Source organism: Medicago truncatula, chromosome 1, assembly GCF_003473485.1.
Source record: "Medicago truncatula cultivar Jemalong A17 chromosome 1, MtrunA17r5.0-ANR, whole genome shotgun sequence".
NCBI lineage: Eukaryota > Viridiplantae > Streptophyta > Magnoliopsida > Fabales > Fabaceae > Medicago > Medicago truncatula.
This window is the reverse complement of record NC_053042.1, coordinates 56503032-56528671: the sequence shown is the minus strand read 5'-3', so window position 1 is coordinate 56528671 and position 25640 is coordinate 56503032. Positions and strand designations below refer to the sequence as shown.

At 37.2% G+C, this 25640-nt stretch overlaps 5 protein-coding genes and 1 long non-coding RNA gene across 7 annotated transcripts; 5 read left to right on the top strand and 1 right to left on the bottom strand.

Moving 5' to 3' along the window:
- The first annotated feature begins 1497 nt into the window (after positions 1-1497).
- Positions 1498-6373, top strand: LOC25485755 (extensin-2). Of its 2 annotated transcripts, XM_039830077.1 has the most exons (4): positions 1498-1878; positions 2026-2984; positions 3504-5863; positions 5949-6373. In XM_039830077.1, exons 1-3 carry the CDS (start codon positions 1628-1630, stop codon positions 5825-5827), a joined length of 3534 nt encoding a protein of 1177 aa, XP_039686011.1. In that variant the 5' UTR covers positions 1498-1627; the 3' UTR covers positions 5828-5863; positions 5949-6373. The 2 variants fall into 2 exon arrangements, with proteins under 2 accessions (XP_039686011.1, XP_013470510.2); XM_013615056.3 differs by having other exon boundaries at positions 1498-2984.
- LOC112417482 (uncharacterized) lies at positions 6097-8302 on the bottom strand. The gene is made up of 2 exons (XR_003007989.2): positions 8072-8302; positions 6097-7207 (listed from the first exon to the last, which is right to left on the bottom strand). It is a non-coding gene; the product is annotated as an uncharacterized lncRNA (long non-coding RNA).
- Positions 8303-10914: 2612 nt separating this feature from the next.
- On the top strand, positions 10915-11831 carry LOC11446765 (zinc finger CCCH domain-containing protein 44). Its single transcript, XM_024775178.2, has one exon. It carries the CDS (start codon positions 11006-11008, stop codon positions 11693-11695), a length of 690 nt encoding a protein of 229 aa, XP_024630946.2. The 5' UTR covers positions 10915-11005; the 3' UTR covers positions 11696-11831.
- Positions 11832-12461: 630 nt separating this feature from the next.
- LOC11446764 (protein NRT1/ PTR FAMILY 7.1) lies at positions 12462-14915 on the top strand. Its single transcript, XM_003592810.4, has 4 exons — positions 12462-12651; positions 12732-12949; positions 13049-13605; positions 13986-14915. Exons 1-4 carry the CDS (start codon positions 12549-12551, stop codon positions 14875-14877), a joined length of 1770 nt encoding a protein of 589 aa, XP_003592858.1. The 5' UTR covers positions 12462-12548; the 3' UTR covers positions 14878-14915.
- A 1323-nt stretch (positions 14916-16238) lies between these two features.
- LOC11446763 (AP2/ERF and B3 domain-containing transcription factor At1g51120) lies at positions 16239-17135 on the top strand. Its single transcript, XM_003592809.4, has one exon. The coding sequence runs from the start codon at positions 16239-16241 to the stop codon at positions 17133-17135; it is 897 nt and encodes a 298-aa protein (XP_003592857.1).
- A 5341-nt stretch (positions 17136-22476) lies between these two features.
- Positions 22477-25616, top strand: LOC11443787 (non-structural maintenance of chromosomes element 4 homolog A). Its single transcript, XM_003592808.4, has 6 exons — positions 22477-22752; positions 23550-23819; positions 23884-24290; positions 24547-24763; positions 24861-24952; positions 25138-25616. Exons 2-6 carry the CDS (start codon positions 23642-23644, stop codon positions 25396-25398), a joined length of 1155 nt encoding a protein of 384 aa, XP_003592856.1. The 5' UTR covers positions 22477-22752; positions 23550-23641; the 3' UTR covers positions 25399-25616.
- Positions 25617-25640: the final 24 nt, after the last annotated feature.

Genomic DNA, 25640 nt, shown 5'->3' with positions numbered 1-25640 from the left:
TCATTCATTAGGGTTTAGGAAGGTACAGTGTATACAGAACAAATAAATCAAACCAATTCCCGGTTAAGTTAATATACAACATATTAACACAATTTCACATATAAGTCGTGTGTTATGGGGTCGCTCATGAATTAGTTAGGGTAGCTCCATCTCATACTAACTCCTATGTTTACGATGATGTACCGTTATGTATCCGTGATTTGATAGCTAATGAATTTCTTTACTCAAAAAAATAAATAAAAAAATAATTAAAGTTAGCATTGGCATTCGAATATTTCGACTTTGTGTGCAAAATTCACTTTCTGAAATAATTCAGCTCTCTGTTACCAAAATAATTCAAGCAATTGATTATGAATGAACATTTCATCCTTAATTAGTTGGCGAAATAACCCATCCTAAAACAAGACAAGTAGATAGCAAATTGATTTGTGTCCAAACACAAACCGAGAAACATTAAGAAATGTTTTATATAATTTTCTTTTCTGCAAAATTGTCCTCGTCTAGAGACTAGTAAGACATTACTAGAGTTGAATGCCGAAGAAAACAATAATTATTATTTCATTCACAAAATTTGATTAAGAATAATTTTGTCCTGCTTTTTAGTTGCAAGGTGCACTTGGAATTCATGCATGTGTTGACAACAATCACGTGTTAATATCATTATTGAGAAATCACATGGCTAAGAAAATTCAAAAAGAAAAAGTGAAAGTAATAGCAGGTGGAACTAAAGTGGAAATGAACTTGTACACTTCCTTCTCCTGTATAGGCTATTATACGTATTTCCTGGGAGTGGAATAAATAAAATAAATGATGATTTTGCAATATACTACTATACTATTGGTTTTAGAGATTATCATGACGATCTGTATCGTACCTAACGGACACGTGGACCTGTGGCAAATATATGAAGCATATTTGGGTTATTCAGTATTACAAACTGCCAAAAGCTTGTGTTCAAAAACTTGCAAAAAGAAATAAAGAAAAGTCAATTATTATTAACCAAAAATAAAATATGTTCAATCCAAAACTTGTAATAGCTGCCACCCATTAAGGACTTGAACAAAAATAATGAATCAGTGATTCACTTACTTACTTACTTTCCCTCTCTGCTAAATAGAAAAGAAAAGAAAAGGAAAGTAAAGAATTTTGGAGTTACTACTTTATCGACACAAGTCAAGATAGGCAACTCAGCCAGAAGGGATAAAAGAATAGGAAGTTACGGTAACTATTATTATTATACTGAGATGAGAAGTAGAGATGCTCTAATTATTAGTTTTTGATTGTGACTGCTTCTATTGTATGGCCATTTGGAGGAAAACTAATTGGAAAAAGATCGTTTGAAAAACAGTCCTTAAAAAAAAGTCACAAGGCCAGCTGGGTAAACTTAGTTTAAAGCATTAAAATCAAACAAAAGCCAAATGATTATTTTGAATTGGTCCCTCATGACAGCTCCTCTTTAACGACTCATTACTCTCACTATAAGTATACTTATTCCATGCAGCTTTTATCAGTCATCACTAACACCAAACCTCACCTCTTTCTCCTCTCTATCTCAATCTTGATCCACTTCTAATCATTTTTGGTGAGGATCTTATCCCAAACATTGGCCACCAATTGCCTTCTGCCCATGACTGCTAGGGGCAGTGACCCCATAAGGGGTCGTTTTCGGCCGCATATGGCCATGGCATTGGCCATTGTTCTCATTTCTACTACAGTGGTTTCTGTTGCTGCTGATGGTTACCCATACAGTTCTCCTCCACCACCAACTTATGAGTACAAGTCACCCCCTCCACCCTCTCCTTCACCGCCACCTCCTTACATTTACAAATCACCCCCTCCACCACCTTATGAACATAAAGCTCCACCTTACGAGTACAAGTCACCTCCGCCACCGTCACCTTCACCACCACCGCCTTACGAGTACAAGTCTCCACCTCCACCTTCCTCATCCCCTCCACCTCCTTATGTATACAAGTCACCACCTCCCCCGCCGTATGAGCACAAAGCTCCACCATATGAGTACAAGTCTCCACCTCCACCTTCCCCATCCCCTCCACCTCCTTATGTATACAAGTCACCACCTCCCCCACCGTATGAGCACAAAGCGCCACCATATGAGTACAAGTCACCCCCACCACCATCTCCCTCACCCCCACCTCCTTACTACTATAAATCTCCACCACCACCCTCTCCCTCACCTCCACCACCTTACTACTACAAGTCCCCACCACCACCCTCTCCCTCACCTCCACCTCCTTACTACTACAAGTCACCTCCACCACCCTCTCCCTCACCTCCACCTCCTTACTACTACAAGTCACCTCCACCACCTTCACCTTCACCTCCTCCACCTTACTACTATAAATCTCCTCCTCCACCCTCTCCCTCCCCTCCTCCACCTTACTATTACAAGTCTCCCCCACCACCATATGAGCACAAAGCTCCGCCATACTATTACAAGTCTCCCCCTCCACCTTCTCCCTCACCTCCACCACCTTACTACTACAAGTCTCCTCCACCACCCTCTCCCTCACCTCCACCTCCTTACTACTACAAGTCTCCCCCACCACCCTCACCCTCCCCTCCTCCTCCATATTATTACAAGTCCCCACCACCTCCTTCACCGTCCCCTCCACCACCATATTATTATAAATCTCCTCCACCACCTTCACCATCTCCTCCACCACCCTATTATTACAAGTCTCCTCCTCCTCCATCTCCGGTACCTCATCCACCTTACTACTACAATTCACCACCACCTCCTGTAAAATCTCCACCTCCACCAACACCGTACTACTATCAGTCTCCACCACCACCCAAGTACACTCCACCTCCATACTACTATAATTCTCCTCCTCCGCCAGTTGTATATCCCCCTCCTTACCACCACCCATTGATTGTGAAGGTAGTGGGTAAAGTCTACAGCTACAAGTGCTATAATTGGGAGTATCCTGAAAAGTCTCATGACAAGAAACATCTCAAAGGTATATTACATTCATTTCTTAATTGATACATTTTAATCTCTCTTCTCTGCATCAATATTCAATATTGTTTTATAGTCAAATATTTGGCGGTTAATTTTAAATTTTTGGATGAGGTTCATATGTTTTATATATCAAGTTTAGCTATTCATTTTTCAAACAACAATTACAAAGCATTTTATCTTCTGCATATATCCATCACCTTTGAGAACCTATATCTATCAATAAAAACCAACTTATTTTTGACTCATTAATAAAACCAACTTCATTCCTACACAACATACAATATTTATTTAGAACCAAAAACATGATGCAATAAAGAAAATCAACATGATAATTTGACGCGAATTTCAGAACTGGTTAATGCCTAGTAAGAATTAACATGCTTAGGACACATATAGCTAAACTTGCCCTTCTTTTAGTAAGATTTTGTATCGTTTTTTTTTTAATTCTGTCATTGTTCATATTTCACTTTGTTATAACACATGTGTGACTTATGAATTTTAAATGATTATGGGATAGGTGCTGTTGTTGAGGTCAAATGCAAAGCTGGAAGGAACATCATCAAGGCTTACGGTAAAACTAAGAGTAATGGAAAGTATGCCATCACAATTCCAAACTTTAACTATGTAAAATATGGTTCTGTGGTGTGCAAAGCCAAACTATATGCTCCACCTAAAGACTCTCCCTTCAACATACCTACTAAGCTCAATGAGGGAACTGACTTGAAGGTAAAATCTAAAGACAAGTATGAAGTTGTGCTCAAGGCTAAGCCATTCGCATATGCTTCTAAGAAGCATTATGAAGAATGTGAAAAACCTAAGCCTTCACCAACTCCTTACTACTACAAGTCACCTCCTCCTCCTTCACCGGTTTATATATACAAGTCACCACCTCCACCATCACCTACTTATAAGTACACATCACCACCTCCACCTGTCCATCAATATTCTCCTCCATATTATTACAAGTCACCACCCCCACCATCACCTGTTTACAAACCCCCATACTACTACAAGTCACCTCCTCCTCCAACACCAATTTACAAGTACAATTCACCACCTCCACCATCACCAACTTACGTGTACAAGTCTCCACCCCCACCATCACCTGTATATAAACCCCCATACTATTACAAGTCACCTCCTCCACCATCACCTGTATACCAGCCCCCATACTACTACAAGTCACCTCCCCCTCCATCACCAGTTTACTACTACAAGTCACCACCCCCACCATCACCTGTATACAAACCCCCGTACTACTACAAGTCACCTCCTCCTCCAACACCAGTTTACAAGTACAATTCACCACCTCCACCATCACCAACTTACGTGTACAAGTCTCCACCCCCACCATCACCTGTGTATAAACCCCCATACTATTACAAGTCACCTCCTCCACCATCACCTGTATACAAGCCCCCATACTACTACAAGTCACCTCCTCCTCCAACACCAGTTTACTACTACAAGTCACCTCCTCCTCCAACACCAGTTTACAAGTATAATTCACCACCTCCACCATCACCAACTTACGTGTACAAGTCTCCACCCCCACCATCACCTGTGTATAAACCCCCATACTATTACAAGTCACCTCCTCCACCATCACCAGTTTACTACTACAAGTCTCCACCTCCACCTTCACCTGTGTACAAACCCCCGTACTACTACAATTCACCACCTCCTCCAACACCAGTTTACAAATACAATTCACCACCTCCACCGTCACCAACATATGTGTACAAGTCACCACCCCCACCATCACCTGTATACAAACCACCCTATTACTACAAGTCACCTCCTCCTCCAACACCAGTTTACAAGTACAATTCACCACCTCCGCCATCACCTGCTTACGTGTATAAGTCTCCTCCTCCTCCAACACCAGTTTACAAGTACAAGTCACCACCTCCACCTGTCCATTATTATTCTCCACCATACTACTATAAGTCACCACCTCCACCATCCCCATCACCTCCCCCTCCATACTATTACAAATCTCCCCCACCGCCATCACCATCCCCACCTCCACCATACTATTATCATTCTCCTCCCCCACCTAAAGAATTACCAAACCCTCCATACTACTATAAGTCACCACCACCACCATCACCATCCCCTCCTCCACCATACTATTATAAGTCACCACCTCCACCATCACCATCCCCTCCCCCTCCATACTATTATAAATCTCCTCCACCACCCTCACCATCCCCACCTCCACCGTACTATTACCAATCCCCTCCACCACCATCACCATCTCCACCACCTCCTTATTACTACAAATCACCTCCACCACCAACCCCATCACCTCCACCTCCATACTACTACAAAAGTCCCCCTCCACCCTCTCCCTCTCCTCCACCTCCATACTATTACAAGAGTCCCCCTCCACCCTCTCCCTCCCCCCCTCCTCCATACTATTATCATTCCCCACCACCACCATCGCCTTCTCCACCACCTCCCTACTACTACAAATCACCTCCACCACCATCCCCGTCACCTCCACCTCCTTACTATTACAAGTCACCTCCACCTCCATCTCCATCTCCACCACCTCCTTATTACTATCAAAGTCCTCCTCCACCATCTCCCACTCCTCATACTCCCTACCACTACAAATCCCCTCCACCACCAACGGCGTCTCCTCCACCTCCTTACCATTATGTGAGTCCCCCCCCACCTACATCATCTCCACCACCTTACCACTACACATCACCACCTCCTCCCTCCCCAGCTCCCGCTCCCACATACATATACAAATCACCTCCCCCACCAATGAAATCACCTCCTCCGCCAGTTTACATTTATGCTTCCCCACCACCACCTATCTACAAGTAAGCTCAGAATACAACAACAGCGTTCCTTATAAATCATGTAAGTTTATAATCTTACATCCATAAATATACATATATTACAACTGCATGCATAAATATTAGTAATGCAAATTATTTCTTTCCAGGTTTTAGTTTTCATCAAGGAATAAATGCAACCTCCATTGGGAACAAAGTGCAACATTTACCTTCCTGTCGAAGTTCTTTGAATAAAAGTCTGAAAGCCTCATCTCTAAGCAACAATATTTGTGATTCAGACGAGGTCGAGTCTATTTCTTTGGTGGCCATCTTGCACGTCCTGGTCTTGTTGTACTCAAGTGACATACAAATCAAAATGAGGAAGCAGTATTTGAATGTAAATGTCAAGTGAAAGTCATAAGTACAGTCCACTTTTAGTGATCTCTTTAATTTATTTGTGCATAGATGAATATGGTCGTGTATGATTGCTTTTATATTTATCGTGGCATTTTTGTATTGTGTTTGAAATAAGAGTGTTAGTAACCAAGGAGAACATTAGATTTCTATCCACAACTTAATTTGTGTTTATTTCCAATCGCATTTGCATGATTGTCGCAATTTCAAAAAGCTTCAATGACTCACAAAAAACTTGGTTCACATTTCTCCCAAAGAAAAAGTAGCTCGTTTTAAACTTTTCCACTATTGACGTTTGAAGAGTTATGTCACTGGCTATGTATATATAGACACACTCGTGCGCGCGCTCAATCAATTCTGCTTGAGTCCTATAAAAATTCAAAACACTTGGCAGATGTTTTTTTTAGTTTGGGGAAAGGTGGGAACAAGATATTGTTTTAATAATTAAACAAGCTCCCCGTTCAATTTAGCCGCATTAACCAACTAATTTCCTCAATCGATGGTGGTTAAAAATGTCGGCATGAATATTTGGGTTACATACCCACCAAAAACAAATTGTATAACGATCAATGTTATAGTTTTAAAAGATGAGTTCACCGCAAGGGAGGTTGGATGTAAATCAGCCGGTGCTGATAATCTATGTGGTGGTGGTTCAGTCCGAGGGGAGGAATCTACAGAGGCAATCTAATGTCCAAGTCAGAATTAATATCTAGTAATAGTAAATAGTGAATGGGAGGTAACTTCTACCTTGTATATAGTTGTTAAATGGGCTCCATAGAGGGCTTTATACTTTGAATTCATATAGGTAATTCATTTGGGGACTCCAGAATGGATGATCGAACGACATCAGACTGATAGCTCATGAGTGTAAGCCCTCAATATTTATGATCGATCTCTTTTGAAGTCAGCTTAGTACCCCGAATATAACCCACAACTGGATGCTATAATAACATGGAGAGTCCGTGCGGGTAAGTTAACCTCAACTCATCTTTATCTAGCTCGACCATCTGCACATCTAAACAACAGAGTATTTAGTTTGGTGCAAGTAATGCTAATAACTTTTTTAGTTACTATATAAAATTATAACCTCCTTTGTTATTCATCTTGAGGTAATGAAATATGTCCAATTTAGTTATTTTAAAGTCGTAACCTATATACTACAATAAAATTTGGGTTTTATACTTTAAAAAGAGTGTTGAGTATTAACTATGATATTTTTGGTATCAAGTTAGATATGATTTAGCATTGTTTTTTTGGTGTCCAGAGACTTGTTTCTTATATGAGTATACTTTGGCCCTTTTAGTAGACTTGATTGCTTTAACCACCACTTGCTTGGTGAGTCAGAAGCAGACTCAGCACCCACAGTTGTTTCCAATAAATAAATGATAGTTATAGATTTTGGGAGACAATTGGGGTTAACAACACCTGCACTAAAGGAAGACATTCTCCCACTGAACCTACCCACGACCAAATTTCTTCTCATCTCCCTTATACCAATTGGTCACACTTTGTTTCTGATTTTGTCCCTAATAATAACTCTTTCAATTTTTTAAAACAAGGGCCATGCCATGGTCACGATATCTAGAATGCAATGCAACATCACTATAATTGAAGAACACAACCGCAACCCATGTCACAGTGTATTTTATTTTTTTGCACCCTACCACAAAACAAACACATTTTACCCCCTCAATTCTAAGAAACTTCAAAATCAGGTTGCCGGTGATTGCAAGGAAGTAAAAAGAGGTTAATTGAATCTCATCTTAGAAGCAGCAAGCAGAAAAGTATTAATTACTACTATAGGGCTGGGCTTTGAATCAAACACCTTACAGACCCCGCGATAATAAGAAAACAAATTAGAACGGTTGAAAATACATACCTACGGACAGTGCGATAACGTTTAATTACAGCCAGTCCCAAATTTCAGAATCAAGAATGCATGTTTGCTCAGAATAAATGAAACCAAATTTATCTTTTAACTTAACCCGAAAGAAAAATGAAGTTTAGTAAAGTAAATGATAAATTTGGAAAAAGGATAGATAGGGCAGAAGGTGAAGTGACCAATGAGCGTCGCACGCGTGTCATCTCTCCTCACGTTAACATATATAAGCAAATCGGTAATGTAGTTGAAAGAAAGCTTTTGAATGGATCATCATCATCATCGCAAGAGAGGGAATATCATTAATTAATAATAAAAAATATTCAATTCAATATTCTTTCTTACTTAAATAAATCATCACTTAAAACTCACATTCAATTTTAATAATGTTGTGCAACAGAAATGGATGTTTTAGGAACCAAATCCAAGCCTTGCACAAAGTTTTTCAGGTTCAAATCTTCTTTTACTTTTCTAAAATCAACTCGGTAAATAAGGCTCTACAGTGCTACAGGTTTACCGCTAATCATTTCTCTTAAGTACTAAAAAGAGATGATGCTGATCAATTAAATGCCTAGCGACATGTTCTATCCAAACACCAAAATATTACTGATACTCAGAATCATTCATAACGTACTTTGTTCAGGATTATGTTTTCAAATTTTGACACTATCTGCGCCATTCAAAATATATACATGATTTGTGAGGATAATATTAACGTGTGTTGACCGTTGATTATATCGTTTATTTCTTATGTGCTCTTCGTATGCCTGTTGTTTATATTGTGAGTATTTTTGCCACATAATTATCTTGTCTTGTATCGAAGACTGTTATTTGCTGTCATAAGTCTATGGTCATCTTTTCCAAATCGTGAAACTTTGTAATGCAACAACAACCAAGCCTTATCCTCTAAGCGGGGTCGGCTACATGGATCAAATTACGCCATAGAGAGTCAACAAAGTTTTACGTTGGTTGTCAAGGCCTAACACAACCCTCTCCTTTTACCCGAGTTTGGGACCGGCCTGTAATGATTCATATTATTCAGGTCCTTCTTTCAATATTGTATGCTTTAAAAAAAAATGCTGAAATAGCAGTGCTTAAATCAATTACTACTTTCTGAATTTATTCTTTTATTTTGAAAATATTCCTAACTGTTATGCTAAAGGAAAATGCTAAATTCAGTGAAGAAAATACTCACAAAACATTCACGATTAAATGTGATTGGCTATTAATCACTACTACTTGGGTGAATTCCACCAATTCCTGGATTCAGCCAAAAACCGTTATCTGCAGTTTACTTTTTAACTAAAAAAACAACACTCGTGTAGTTTCCTGAAAAATAATTTGCTACATATAGCATTGCTGTATGCTAAATAATTGTCCATTAACTTTATTCTTTTCTAGTATAACTACCTGATGAATGCACCTTTAAATATTCCATTATCTCTTGTCATTGAACTCCTCACCTACTTATTCTGAATTCTATCTAATCAAAATTCCTCCTCATCATGATCACTGCATTTCTTAGCCCTCAATCTCCCTCATCTCCCTTGGAATCTTCTGTAGTTTTAGTTTGCAACAAAAAAAATTGTTACAATAATGGCAATTTGTTTAAACATTAAGATGGTGGAAATTTAGGATTTTCAGATTTCGTGGCTTGATTGATAGGCTTGAAGTGAAATTATTATGATGTCGTTTGATCCATGTAGCCTATCCCACTTAGTGGGTTAAGGCTTGGTTGTTTTTGTTGTAGGTTTAAGACAGTGTAGTAAATGATGATTTCAGGGTTTTACTTTTAGGTTGTGAAGTGATTTGAGGGTTTTACTTTTAGGTTGTGAATATAATGGTGTACTTGCAAAAGTACGGTAATAAAATCTAGGGTTAGACTGTTTGTCTCCTGCCTTGAGAGTGCTCCCAAGGGTGGTATTTATAGCCTCCTTGTGGGCTTGTTTTAGTGTTACTTCAGCCCTAAGGAAGCTGGGCTTTCGGTGTTTTAGGCGGTTTCTAGAGGTTTCTAGAAGCTTAGAGAGGCGGCGCCCTAGGAAGGGCGTGCCTAGGCCTCAAGAGCCCTTATGGAGGGATTTTGAGCCTTTCTAGAGGACTCTTAGGTCCTTGGGAATATTATGACGGTCCAAATGGTTTGAGCTGAAATAAACCATTGGCACTCTTCCACTGAGCAAACCCATCTTATGTTGATGCTGAATCTTATCTTGATTGTTGCAATATCTTTAACCTTTCTTTGCTAGGAAGTTTCCCTCACAGGCCGAGGGCCAAATATATGATACTAATATTATTTTCACAATCTTTTACGATTCATATTCTGTGACCACTTTTCTGTTCTATTGGTCACTTTCTGTATTGTTCTTTATCATTTTTATCTGCATATGTTGTGATTTTCAACAAGCTATTTCTATTGTTATTTTGGATTTTGGGATACACACTGCACTGTACCTTTATACATCACCGAGAATTACTATAAGTTGAGATACCTAATTTGCATTAATTCACATTTTCATACTCCTCTTCCGTCTCCTTGTCGTTTCTGTTTATATTGGTGATAATCTCTACTTTTTGTGGATGAAATAATGCTGATATTAGAATATATTGAAGGATTATAAATTGCACTGGGGCTATCTCTTTGTAACCACCTTGTACGTTAGAAGACACTGATGTATTATGCGTCATGTGTTCGATAACTGTTTTTGTTATAACCCTGCGCTCATCTGGGTTCCATCAAATTGTAAAAATGATCTGTGAATTGCAGAGACCATTCAAATATTTTACTAATTTTTTAATCTGAACAGATGGTTTATATGTATGTTACGTTAGTTTAATATTATATGCTTTCATCTATTATGCAGCACCTCTGGATGTCCATTTGGCGAGGGATGCCATTTCCTGCATTATGTTCCTGGGGGCTTTAAAGCTGTCTATCAGATGATCAATGTTGGTAGCAGTCCTGCTATTCCACCAATTGGTAGAAATCCAAATGTTCCACAATCCTTCCCAGACGGTTCTTCTCCACCAGTTGCTAAGACCCGGTTGTGCAACAAGTTCAATACAGCTGAAGGTTGCAAATTTGGGGATAAATGTCACTTTGCCCATGGTGAGTGGGAGCTTGGCAGGCCAACGGTCCCTGCATATGAAGATACTCGCGCCATGGGACAAATGCAAAGCAGCAGTGTTGGTGGGAGAATTGAGCCCCCACCTCCAGCTCATGGAGCTGCTGCCGGTTTTGGAGTCTCAGCCACTGCAACAGTTAGTATTAATGCTACCCTTGCTGGAGCTATCATTGGAAAAAATGATGTTAACTCCAAGCAAATCTGTCACATAACAGGTGCTAAACTTTCCATTAGGGAACATGATTCAGATCCTAACCTTAGAAATATTGAGCTTGAAGGCAGTTTTGATCAGATCAAACAAGCCAGTGCCATGGTCCATGACCTTATTCTAAATGTGAGTTCGGTCTCTGGACCTCCAGGAAAAAACATTACTTCACAGACTTCTGCCCCTGCAAACAACTTCAAGACCAAGCTGTGTGAAAACTTTACCAAAGGATCCTGCACTTTTGGGGAAAGGTGCCACTTTGCGCATGGAACAGATGAATTACGCAAGCCTGGAATGTGATAGAAATTTTAGTTTGCATTGTTTTTAGTGAGGATTGAACTGTGCAGAATTTTGTAGTTATCTATAATTTTGCCAATCACTTTTTCTATTTTGCAATATGGTAGGTAACTAATGGGAGAGTTTTACCCCAGCTTCAAAAGGTCAATTGCTTTCCTTTGTCACCATTTTTTTAATATTTATTGTTTCTGAAGTATCGAGCCAAGATGTGGTTTCAGTTCTGATTTTTATGTTTTTGTTATTTTTGTATTTTTAGTTTGAATATATTGGTTGTTCGCCAACATGATTAATGCAAGAGTCTCATGTCTATATATAAGGGTGGGATTTGAGGTTGCACAATTCATAAATTCAAATGGAAAGTGAAATTAAAAATAAATAAAAAAATAAAAAAGCTAGCTTCTATTAACTAACTTGAGAAGAATATTTATAAATAAATAAATGAAAAATGGACGATTAAGAATGAACGAAGGAGAATATTTTTTATGATAGTGAGTAGAATATTGACTCCAAAGCTCTGGTCTAGTTGCAAAAATACAGCTTTGAATCTAAAAGATAATTACACCCCTCATAACAATGGCAGGGCAGCCCATTTGACATTGCCTATGAGTCATACTCAACTATTATAAAAAAATCAAAAAATAGTTTTGAATGTAATTACGTATCTCCATTTAGCTGCACCGTAAACATTTCGCATCAAGTAGCATTTTTATAATAAAATTAATTTATTTTCCCTTCTTTTACTTTAAAAGTTTTAAGACATGGTGAAAAGGCAAATGATTACAAATATGTAGCAAAATGTTAAGTATGCATGTAGTAAATAATATAGATTTGCTTTATAAACAAATAGGTAGGTAAAATGGAAGGAAATGAGAATTACAGAGAAGAGGTTGTTATGGAAGAAAGTGGCAGAGCGAATGAGAATAAAAAAGGAGGAACCAAAGTTGCAACCCTCTTGTTAGGTACTTACTACTACTAAAATGATTGCAAACTCTTTTTATTTGTTACTTTTATTTGAGTTTTTGAAGAATGAACAATGCAGTGAATCAAGCACTGGCTACTTTAGCTTTCTTTGGAGTTGGAGTGAACTTGGTTCTGTTCCTAACTAGAGTTCTTGGTCAAGACAATGCCGAAGCTGCTAATAATGTGAGCAAGTGGACAGGAACCGTTTACATGTTCTCATTGGTTGGAGCATTTCTCAGTGACTCTTATTGGGGTCGATACTTAACCTGCACAATCTTTCAACTTTTCTTTGTTCTCGTATGTATAACTATAACTTAACTTATTAATATTTTGAATTTTCTATATATGTTGTCCATTTCATATATATGTATTTTTCTTATAAATTAAATTGAATAGGGATTGGCACTGTCATGTTTGTCATCATGGCGTTTTTTGATCAACCCAAGTGGATGTGGTAATGGCCATATTCCTTGTAAGCCATCATCAATTGGAGTTAGCATTTTCTACTTTTCTATATATCTTGTTGCATTTGGTTATGGAGGACACCAACCAACCTTAGCAACCTTTGGAGCTGACCAATATGATGAGAGGAATCCAAAAGAGAGGAGTTTAAAAGTAGCTTTCTTCTGTTATTTTTACTTTTCCCTCAACGTTGGATCTTTGTTCTCCAATACTGTATTGGTCTATTATGAGGACACGGGGAAGTGGACAATGGGTTTCTTTATATCATTGATCTCTGCTATCATAGCCCTTTTGACATTTTTATCAGGATCTCCTAAATATAGATACTTGAAGCCATCAGGAAACCCTGTCGTAAGGGTTGCTCAGGTTTTTACAGCTGCTGCTAGGAAATGGGATGTTGCTCCAGCCAAGGCAGACAAACTTTTTGAGGTTCTGGGTTCTAGATCTGCCATCAAAGGTTGTAGAAAGATTCTGCACAGTGATGATTTTCGGTAAGCTAGCTCTGAGATAAAACAAAACATTATTAACTTGAAGTTGAACCAAACAAAGTGATATAGCAAGCAAGCTATATTAATTTCTAAAAAAGATGGAAGAAAGAACCCAAACATTAGATGAATTTAATTAATAATAATATTTTGACCTTCAACTCATTGGTAAGAGTTTTACCCTTTAACCCATCTCAAGAAACGGAGTATAAATCTCCTACGTTACAATTGTAAAATGATCGTTGGTAAGGGTTTTACCCTTTAACCTATCTCAAGAGACGGATTGTAAAATGATTATCAGTACTAACTACTTTAATTAATTAAAATATCATGAAACTTGAAAATAATTATATATGTGATTGTTGATGTTGACCATGGGGGTGCAGATTGATGGACAAAGCTGCAACCATTACAAAGAATGATGATGAGCAGATTGGAAACAATCCATGGAAGCTTTGCACAGTGACTCAAGTTGAGGAAACAAAATGCGTGTTAAGAATGCTTCCAATTTGGCTATGCACCATTTGTTACTCTGTTGTATTTACACAAATGGCATCACTATTTGTTGAGCAAGGGGATGTGATGAACTCTAACATCGGAGAATTTCATTTGCCAGCAGCCAGCATGTCTGTGTTTGACATCTGTAGTGTGCTAGTATGCACTGTAATATATCGCACAATCCTTGTTCCGTTAGTAGGAAGATTGATTGGTAATACAAGGGGAATTAGTGAACTTGAAAGAATGGGAATTGGGTTAATAATTGCAATGTTGTCAATGGTTGCATCAGGTATGACAGAGATGGTAAGGCTGAGAAATATAATTCCTGGGCAGAAAAGAAGTTCAATGAGTATATTCTATCAAATTCCACAGTATGTTCTGATTGGTGCTTCAGAGGTTTTCATGTATGTGGGTCAATTGGAGTTCTTTAATGGTCAAGCACCAGATGGAATAAAAAGTTTTGGGAGTTCACTTTGTATGGCTTCAATTTCTCTTGGAAACTATGTGAGTAGCATGCTTGTTCACGTGGTCATGAAAATCACTGCAAGAGGGAATGACAAAGGTTGGATTCCAGAGAACCTAAACAAAGGGCACATGGATAGGTTTTTCTTTCTTCTAGCAGGGCTAGTTGTTTTTGATTTTGTGATTTACTTGTTCTGTGCTAAGTGGTACAAGAGTATCAATGTTCAAGGTGACCAAGAGGAGTTGGATGATGATGATGCTCAAGTTATTATAATTAAGTCGGCATCCAAAGACCAACCTTTAACACCACAAGAATAATATCCCAAAAACAAAATATACTATTTTTTTTTTTTGAAGAGGTTTCATCTCAAAATAAATGTATCATATATACTTTCATTCATGGAGGGAGTGTATATTATGAAATATACGAAGGTGTATGCTTCAAAGTGTTGGTCAAATACCTCTCCATGTCATGATAGTTTCAAGTGAAGGACAAGGTGGTAATTCTACATCATCAATTTAAAAGTAGCTACAGGAAATCGGAAACAGTTGCTAAGCTCCATATTTCTGAGGGAATCGTTCAATATTCACGTCATTCCTCATTAGAGATTTTTTCTCTCAAAGGGATGCTAGTGTTGTGTCTCTTCTTTCGAAATTCCTCATTTATTTTCAATGTTATGTTATAGGGTGATCTTCTCCAAAAAAAAATATATTATAGGGTGATTGGTCAGTTTTTTTTTTTTTTTTTTTATAGAGGTGAATTAAAATATCTAAACTATGAATCTGCTATTTTGTTTGTGTGTTTGATTTGAGAACACTTTTCAATGATCTATCGAACAATTAATATATCCTTAAATTTATAACCCCTAACCATAAAATAACCGTCATATGTAATAATAACTATTTTAATACGGTAATTCCTTCAACAACAAAAAAAACTATTTTATATCGGAAAATACTGAATGACTCTAATTTTCATATGTCTTATTATCCCACAAGGCAATTGTGACAATGAACTATAATTTTTTAAACCAAATGAATTTATATGATGAAAATACAAGTTCAAAAGCGATGCGTTAATGCAAAGACTTAAAATAGTATATGTAAATCAATTGCATTATAAAATAATTATATATAGGATGATTAAGCTAATTAAGTCCCCGTACTATAAGGTCAATTTGTGTGAATATGAGGTCAAGTGATATTATGTAGGAGAACAAATGTCAAGACAATAAAATGACACTACATAATCACAACTTGGAAAACAAGATTCTGAGCTAAATAGATTTAGTTTTTCTAAATTAAGTTCAACCAATTTCAGATTTGTCCCATAGGCTGTAACTTAAACTTTGTTTGTAACTGGTAGTTTAGTTTCTTAACTAACCGATAGAGTTGTTTATTAGTACAGCCAAACATAGTTAATAAGGTGATTAATTACCAATTCGCACCACAACAAAATACCATAATTGCCAGGTTTCATCCATAGACCAATCATGCAAGTATTTGTTTGTCTTATGCTCTAACACCAATCAAACATCCTTCTCACATTATTATTATTATTATTATCTTTTTGTTACATTTTGCACATGTTGTTGTGTTTTTCTTTTGAATTTTGAATTACAAACACATAAATAAATTAATTAGAAACACATTAAAAAAAAAAAAAAAAAAAAAAAAAGATGCTTTCAAATTGGAGGATAAATGGAAGCTATGAAAGTTCAGAATCTACTAAGATAAATTATGGTGTGAAACGTAGGAGGTATGAAGTAGAGGATGTTGCAGGGTGTGAAAAGTTGAAAGGGGTTGTGCCTCAACAAAATGGACATTGGGGTGCACAAATATATGCAAATCACCAAAGAATATGGTTAGGGACATTCAAATCTGAAAGAGATGCTGCCATGGCTTACGACAGCGCCACCATTAAGCTCAGAAGCAGAGAAAGCCATAGAAACTTTGCATGGAATAACCAAACAGTTCAAGAACCTATGTTTCAAAGTCAATATAGCATGGAAACAATTATGATCATGATTAGAAATGGAACATACCCCTCTAATTTTGCAACAACATTTCTTAGAAATAATGAAAGGCGCCAAGGTGCAGGCAAAGAAGGTGTTGTTATAGGGGTGAAGGATGAGGAACAATTTTCTTGCACACAACTACTTTTTCAAAAAGAATTAACACCAAGTGATGTTGGTAAACTCAATAGGCTTGTCGTCCCGAAAAAACATGCAGTTACCTATTTTCCTTTGGTTTGTGGCAATGACGTGGAAGTTGTGTTTTATGACAAACTCATGCGATTGTGGAAGTTTCGATATTGCTATTGGAAGAGCAGCCAGAGCTATGTGTTCACTAGAGGATGGAATCGGTTTGTGAAGGATAAGAAATTGAAGGCCAAAGACACCATTGTATTTTATAGGTGTGAACCTATAAATTTGACAAATAATAACGGAGAGAGACTGCCGTTGTCATTAATTGATGTAATCTACAGTGATATTGATGGTAATAATAAGAAAATACATTCTTTTGAAGATGCCAAACATGGAGGCTTAAGGCTCTTTGGCGTAAGTATCAGCTGAAGAAATATTAGTTTATTTAGTTTGTTTAGGAAGATTGTATAAGAAACTATGTATTAATTGAGCTTTGGGAATCAGACAAACTAGGATTTGATTTGAGAGATCGGAAGGATTGTGAAACAAGTGTTTGGGACTTTACTAGTTGGACCAGAACCACCTTAAGGAATTGTACGCAAACAAAAATGTAATTAACGTACTGTTTTCAAATGTACAAGCGTGTATGACCGACCAAAAAAGATATGTACAAGCGTGCATCTGTCAAATGTAAATTGTATTGAAAATTGACTTTATTTTAGAGAAGAGAAATGATAAATCCAGTGAAAAATTAATTCATGAACGGTTCCTGAATATGTTGGCAGATTAAAGGCCATAGCTTACATTTTTATTTGACTACTTAATAAAATAAAATAAAAACTAGGAACCTCACTCCTCCATGTTTTGCGGCTAGTAAATATTTTTATTGGTTGGAATGTAATTCGGGACACTTTCGCTATAAAATCCTTCGGGATATATAGCAATCCTCTCTTCTTTCTTTTTTTTAAATAAGAAAAGGGTAAGATGGGATTCAAATTTCTTTGAGATTACAAAGTAGCTCTAACTATTAAATCAACACCTCTTACACAAGAATATACCTCACCGTGTTAAAGCTTACTGTAGTTTTATTTTTCTAAAAAAAATTGTTGTAGTAATTCATAGAAAATAATTTTTCAAACGACGTTACTTAAATATTCATTTGCTTTGACAATAAAAGGTGACAAAAGATTATGGTTCTTTTTTTTTTTTTTTTTTTTGTTTAACTAACTAGACACTTAAAAATAAATCTTTAAATTATTAGACACCGATGAAACACGTTTGTTTCACATATTCAAAAATTATTTTTAGGAACAACATATTCGGAAACAAGGGTGGCCTTGAGGGTAGGCGGAAGGAGCGGTAGCCTATAACACCATTTTTTTAAAGGTATCAAAATTTTATTTTTATCTAGTAGTTTTGTTTTAGCAATTTTATTTAGTAGTTAGTATTATATAAATATATATATTTTTAATTCTCTTTAATTTATTTTATTGAAAAAACTTTGATTATAAATAATCTTTTTTAACAAAAAATGTAAGAATAAAAATAATAATTAAGAGGACATAATATTATTGTTTGGCTCAATGCACAAAAAATCTAAGGAGAATATAAAGGCGAGAGTTTTATTCTGGAGTATTAAAAAAAATTGTTTGGCACACTCCCAAGATTGTGTTATTACTTGCAACAACAAAAAAAAATGAAATACTACTCATATTTACGTATGTATTTGGTTGAGAATTGATGTTCCCACATTTGATAAGGTTGTGGCACACAAGTAATTTATTTTTTTGCCCCCTCGGCAGTTAACTGCCGACGAATTTGAAATCCGGCTGTAGTTAATTGCCGAGGAAAACAAATTATGCAGACAGTGGGCTCTGCATGATTCTAAACATTTCCAAGCCATTTTTCGGTCAGCTTTTACCTGTAATTAAACCAGAGTATTTCCAAAGGCAAAATAATTCATATAACATTGAAACTCTGACATAAATAAGAAAAATACAATATCTTTTACAATTGTCCATAATTAAATTAAACCGACATTTGGTTCAAATTACACAAACGTTTGAAATTCATCATAACGATTCAAATCACAAAAAAATATTGGTGCAAATGCACAACATAATTAAACCAACATTTTTATACATTAAACAAAGTAAAAAATCCCATGAAATTAAAAGTAATGTCATCAAAGTACAAATATACAAATCAATGTCATGAAAACACCAAAACTAAAAAACAAGTCCTAAAAAACAAAATACTACTACTACTCATCATGGTCTTGGTCCTGCTGATGGTGCCTCCTCCTCGGCCTCTGGCCTCGCCTCCTGGTCAAAATTGGCGCGGTCTGCTCCCTCATATGGCTCGTGGCCTGAAACCACTACTGAGGGGTCATGCTCATGACCTCCTCCTGGCCTAACTGCGCATCAGCGTAGGCAACAGCGCCACAAACCATGTCATAGGTGTCAGGCGAGCTTCTCGCCTCATACCGCTCCCACTGCTCTGCAATGATCTGCTCTTCATTTGCTGGCCTCGGAATATCTACTGGAAGAGCTGGCAAGATCTGAGGGTGAGACACCCTAGTGTACCATAGCACATAGCCATCCGTCATCCTCCATGTCTGCTCTCCTGCCTGCTCACCCCAATCAGCCGCCTTAAGTGTGTGAGTGTGGAAGTCGACGAACGTCTGCACAATGTGAGGCAGTGGCAGCTCTACAACATCCGTCGGATGTCTGGGGACGGTCTGGACGTATCCGTACTGCCTCAAAACCCTCTCGGGCAAGTGACGGTACACCCTACGAACACCTCACATAATCCAAGCATAATACCAGAAAACCTTCTCAAATCTTGGATCAAGCAGTGACCGATACGTGACCCCCTATCCGTGACCCTTCTGAAGCTTCCACCTCGCTGCAACCGGATAGTTTTCCATGTAGTCAGTGTTGGGATCAACACTGTAAAAGCCAAGAAAATGCGCCAAAAACCATGTCTGCACAAACCAAACAAATCACATTTATAAATTATTACGCACGAAAAAATATAACAAAAAAATAAAAGTTAAGGTTCACATTTATAAGTTTCTTACAATCAGCAGTGCCATGCTCCCCCCAAGAGCTCTGTCTCCAGGCCTACACGCCTCAACTAACTCGTCGTATAGGTATGCGAGTGTCATCCCTCCCTAGGAATAATTACGCATCCCTGCGTAGCTGTCCTCCATGGTCGTCAGATAGACCAACTCGATGCGTTTGTTGCTTCTATCGTCAAACAACAAGCATCCAACTAAGTAGAGAAGGTAACACCTCACGCAATAAGTCCTAACCCTCCCCCGCTCCTCCAGCTCCTCTAGATCCTCCGTATGAGCCAATATGTTGGCCCTACCAAGGTACCTCATATATAAGTCCCTCAGCCTCGGGTAGCTAATGTACCCACCGTACTTCTGCCCATAAATTTTGTCCGCCTCCTACCGCGACACACCCAAGTGCCTCATAAGTAGTGTCGCTCCCTCATGTTTCAACATCTTCTTCCCATGGCTCAACATCCGCCCCTCAATTTGAAGATGTGTCAGGAATGCGACATCATCCAAGGTCACAATCATCTCCCCCAAGGGCATGTGAAAGGTGCTGGTCTTGGGATGTCACCTCTCGCATAGAATCATCAGCAGGGCATGAGGCACAGTGGCTTAGCCTAGGTAAACCAAGTCATGTAACCCGCTCTCCCTAAGCGGATCCCAAAACCAATCTTGATTCCCATTTGGGCGTCCGAGACTTAAGATCTTAGCCCCATGATTAATCGGTTTTACCACACGGAGCTTACGAAACTGAAATAATAGAAAAATAAATATAGTTTAAACAAACACACATATAAAGAAAATAATTAAACATAAAGAAAAGAATTAAAAAAAAAAAACACATATAAAAGTGGATATAATAATTAATCAAACACACATATAAAGAAAATAATTAAACATAAAGAAAAAACATTTAAAAAAAACACATATAAAAGTGGATATAATAATTAAACAAACACACATATAAAGAAAATACTTAAACATAAAGAAAAAGAATTTAAAAAAAAACACATATAAAAGTGGATATAATAATTAAACAAACACACATATAAAGAAAATAATTAAACATAAAGAAAAAGCATTTTAAAAAAAAAACACATATAAAAGTGGATATAATAATTAAACAAACACACATATAAAGAAAATAATTAAACATAAAGAAAAAACATTTAAAAAAATTACACTTACGTTATCTGAATTATACCAAAGCGGCAACGCCACATGATTGGCATAAGAGTGCGGCAAAGATAAGTCTGCTGGTCCTCCAGAAAAGGGAGGGTCCACAGGTAACACCTCGGGGGCAGCTGTTGCTGCAATGTCATCATCATCTACCACATGCTGCTGCTGTGGTATATGATCCTGGTCATATCCACCATCAGTCACATCGTGGTGTACCTGATCCTGATAATTCAGGTACTCCTCCTGCTGGCTCGGGTCAACCACATGCGACTCTTCAGGCTGTGTAGCTTGAGAAGCCTCATGCGAACTCCCTGAACCATCTCCCCTCCGACCTCTACCCTCTTTGGGATGTGGCCGCTCTGCCTCTCCCTCCGGTGGCTCTGAGTCATCGCACGCCTACCACCAATCATCTTAGATGGATCAATGGGGTCCTGATCGGCCATATCTACACACAAAAAATAATAAAATTAACATCATTTCCATAACCTAATCAAACACATTAAACCTACGCTAAACATAAACATAATCAAACTCATTAAAAGTACAACAATGAACATCATTTCCATAACTTAAAATCATTCAATATAATCATCATTACAATAAAATTTATGTCTATCATTTCCATAATAACCTAAACATCATTCAATAATTAACACACACTTAATCATTTCTATACAACTAAATCATTTGTGTCTATCATAATTCTCTTAACCTAAACTAACAAAAAAATCAATATACACTTAACCAAACTATAATTAACATCATTTCTATCATTTCCATAGCCTAAACTAACTAAACAATCAATAAAATTGTCATTGAGACATTTTATCAAACACTTTGTGTGCAAAGTATAAAAGATATTCAAATTGTGTTATTTTGCCACCATTCAAAATCACATTATGACTTAAACAACATAAGCAACAACTACATTCATTTATCAATTCTTAAACTACACATGCAATCATCAAATTGTCAATTTTAAAATCAACCCTAACCACATGCAAACTACTCTAATTTTTTTAAAAAAAATCAACCTAAACAAATTAACATTATCATTAAAATGATTGACACAACTTACTTGTGATAATGTGCAGTTGATTTGCTTGCAATTCGTGAAAATAACTTTGGTGACGATTGGAGAAATTGAGAATTTTAGAGAAGTTTTGAAAATGGTATATGTTTCTGTTTCTGCGTTTGTTTATGTTAAGAAAACTTCGGCAGTTAACTACCGAGGTTTTCCTCGGCAGTTAACTGCAGCCGGATTTCAAATTCCTCGGCAGTTAACTGCCGAGAGGGCAAAAAAGTAAATTACTTGTGTATTATAGCCTTATTGGGAACAACAATTCTCTATTTGGTTTGGTTTATTGGTATATGTTTTTTATAAAAAAAGAAAAAAAAGAAAAAAAAAGAGAGAGTTAGTGATGGTAGTATCCTTTGGATTCGGAATCCGAAAAGTCAAATATGAAAAATGAAAATGTTAACTAGAATGGAGCGGCGGGAAAGTAAACCTCCATTTTTTTTGATAAAAAAATTTGGGGGAAAAAAAATCCTTTTTATTCTTTAAAATTTGGGGGAAAAAAATCCTCTCATATTCAATCTCATTTGGTCTTGCCGTTTCTCTCTTCTTTCTCCCAACAACAAAGCAAATCGAGTCAAGACAACCCAACCACCACACCACCGCCGGCCAGCCGCCGCGACCACTCACATGTCACCTTCTTCTCCATCCATCACCCGCCGGCGCATCCTCCTGACCTCCTCCATCTTCTGTGTTATCTCCATCTCTCTCCAAAAACCCTAATTTAGGTAATGTGAAAATTGAAATTGAATGTATCTTCCTTTAAATCTGATTCTTCTCTGATGATTATATGTTCTTTAATTGATTGATTGCCATCAGTTTTTTCATCTATTGTTGTTAAACCTAGTTGATTACATTAAAAGAATGTCAGTATAAATATGTATATGCTTTTTTTTTAACACACTTCATGTGGGTTTCAGAAGACTTTATAATCTGAAGATGCTAGTCTGTTTATCTTGAACTAGAACAAAGGTATTGATAATAAGATGTCCAGAAAAGAATCCCTGATAAAAAGGGGGAAAATCTAGAAATGATAGTACATATTGCAATGAAATGTATAATAGAAGGTAGTCGTAAATCACTTGTGCGAAGATTACCAAGTAGCTACTAGTTGTTAAGTTCTATTTTCCAAATAAAGAATCAATCTCAAGGCACCAAGTAGCTACATGTCTTGTTTGTGGAGATAAATAGACAATGGAACATAGTAGCGCTGTTTGTTTTATAATGTTGTTTTACGGTTACTAATGTTGTTTTATAATGTTTAATGTTCTTTAACTTCTCATGGAAATGGAAGATGTACAAATAAATGGTTAAATTATGGCCTATGCTATTCTAACTATCATTGTTGTCTCAGGTGGCTTATGCTTTTCTAACTATTTATGGCTTATGCTTTTCTAAATAAATGGTTCAATTTTGTTATGTTTTTCGAATAATTGTTGTCTCTCATGTTGGTAAATATATTTTGCTTATTTTGCATACCTACTCTTTCTGATCTTGTTGTTGGTTTGATTCTTGCAATTAACAGGTGAGCATACTATTGGCTTATGCTATTGTATAGAACATAATTGAAAACCCTCGGTTAGTGGTTTAGGGTTGAAAGAAAGAAAGAAAGAAGCAATGGCTCGTAGAGGAGAAGAAGAACAACAAGTGTTTCGTCGCGTTAAGAGAGAACGCCTCAACGCCGCCGCCGCCACGGAGGAGAAGGATGAAGAAGAAGAAGAAGAGGAGAATCAGGACTCCAGTATTCGCAGAATCATCCGCTCCGAGTTCTTCAAACTCAAGTCTCTTATCAATGGTATGGTAATTTTTTTATTTTTATTTTTATTTAATAATAATAATAAATGAATGAATTTGGACAGAGGAAAAAGATGATTTGATGAACGGTGATTCAGAGAAGTTCGATTCAATCCTTCACGAGTTCGATAAGTTACATGAGCAAGTGAAGAAACCTCGAGAACAGGTTGCTGACGCTGAAGCACTTCTAGATCTGACACGCACTCTTGTTGGATCCGTTAAATCTCTTGTCAACGAAGGTGTTACTCCTTCTCAGTTTGTTTCATCTCTTCTCAAACACTATGCTCACCCACCCAACAACGCCGCTTCCATTGACTGGCATAAACTCGGCATTTCTGTTTCCCCCATTTTCCTCACTGTTCATGGTTCCTCTACCATGCTTGGTCCCATGGAAAATCAGTTGAAACAACGCAAAACCATTGTTTCTAGAAAGAGAAATCCTCGCTCTACTACAACTGCTAGACCTCAACAGGTCTCCCTTTCTTCCTTATTATGTGCTAATGCTTCACTTTTGTTTGCCTGTTTTTCTCGTTATGGAACAAATATGAACTTTATAGTGTCAATGTCAATGAAATCAAGCCTTTTGCTTACATATTGTGCACTTTGTTTTTTCAATCTTCAACATCATATCATAGTACCTGTTTTCTTTGTTGGTTGATCCAATTTCAAAACATATTTAGAATCAACTTCTTTGTTATTTAATGCTACTTATTGTTTCTTTCAAACAGCTCCAAGATACTGAGGGAGAGGAAAAAACTGATACTGACAAAAACATGTCAACCATGTTCAACATATTAAGGGAAAACAAAAAGGTCCAACTTGAACACCTCATTTTGAACAGATTTTCTTTTGCTCAGACAGTTGAAAACCTGTTTGCCCTCTCATTCTTGGTCAAAGATGGTCGCGCTGAAATCAGTATGGATGACAAACGTTCACACTATGTTTGTAAGACTTGCTTCTGTCACAATTACCCAACTATTTGCTTTCATTTTATTTTTTTGCACTGTTTGTACTTAAATTGAATATGTGCTATCTTTTTCAGCACCAAAGAATGCTCCTGCTGCCAACTCTATAATGTCAAAAGAAGTTTCTTACACTCATTTTGTCTTCAGATATGATTACAAAGATTGGAAGGTATAGACATGCCCACTTTTTGTTAAGTTGGAAATTCAAATCATCAATATTAATGGAGTTTTCTTACACATTTTGTTTTTATGGAACTTATGCTGACAAATAATACATTACTCTGTTCATTTCAAGTCCTGTACATTGAATTACGATTCTTTTTGTAACTCCGTTGACATTGTTTTCAAATTCAGATAATGAAGGATATTGTGCCTGATGGCAAAGAGCTAATGCCACATAGGATTCAGTACAGTACTGCGGCTGATCCATCACAGGAAGAGATGGGTGGTGACAGTTCCACACAAGCTTTGGCTGTGACTCCTATCAGGAAGATATCTAGGAACCGAGGGCGTGTTCTGCAGGAGGAGAGTGTTGTGGAAGAATCTCCTGAATGTGATGATGAAAATGCTTCTAGAGCTGCTGCAATCCGAAGGTGTAAGCGTAAACTTCATTAGGAAATTGCATATTATGCCAGAGGCTGTAAATAATTGTAGATCCGTTGAAGTACAATGCCTTTTTGACTTTGCTAGAATGCATCGCACATTCTCCCTTTTTTGGATTTTGGAATGTTGCTTCTACTGCCATCTCTTTTAAGTACCGTCTTTAAATTGGTTAAATGTGTAAACTTGTTTAGGTATTGGTGGTTGCCTTGTTAACGTGGCTATCTGGAACACTCATAACCTCTCAACAAGTAAAT

Excerpts from the sequence above, each read along its gene's own strand:
- LOC25485755 (XM_013615056.3), top strand. The coding sequence starts at position 1,628 with ATGACTGCTAGGGGCAGTGACCCCATAAGGGGTCGTTTTCGGCCGCAT. Across the intron at positions 2,985-3,503 it reads TGACAAGAAACATCTCAAAG|GTGCTGTTGTTGAGGTCAAA; the intron begins GTATATTACATT and ends ATTATGGGATAG.
- LOC11446764 (XM_003592810.4), top strand. The coding sequence starts at position 12,549 with ATGGAAGGAAATGAGAATTACAGAGAAGAGGTTGTTATGGAAGAAAGT. Across the intron at positions 12,950-13,048 it reads TTCAACTTTTCTTTGTTCTC|GGATTGGCACTGTCATGTTT; the intron begins GTATGTATAACT and ends TAAATTGAATAG. Across the intron at positions 13,606-13,985 it reads CTGCACAGTGATGATTTTCG|ATTGATGGACAAAGCTGCAA; the intron begins GTAAGCTAGCTC and ends ATGGGGGTGCAG.
- LOC11446763 (XM_003592809.4), top strand. The coding sequence starts at position 16,239 with ATGCTTTCAAATTGGAGGATAAATGGAAGCTATGAAAGTTCAGAATCT.
- LOC11443787 (XM_003592808.4), top strand. The coding sequence starts at position 23,642 with ATGGCTCGTAGAGGAGAAGAAGAACAACAAGTGTTTCGTCGCGTTAAG. Across the intron at positions 23,820-23,883 it reads ACTCAAGTCTCTTATCAATG|AGGAAAAAGATGATTTGATG; the intron begins GTATGGTAATTT and ends GAATTTGGACAG. Across the intron at positions 24,764-24,860 it reads CAAACGTTCACACTATGTTT|CACCAAAGAATGCTCCTGCT; the intron begins GTAAGACTTGCT and ends TATCTTTTTCAG.
- LOC11446765 (XM_024775178.2), top strand. The coding sequence starts at position 11,006 with ATGATCAATGTTGGTAGCAGTCCTGCTATTCCACCAATTGGTAGAAAT.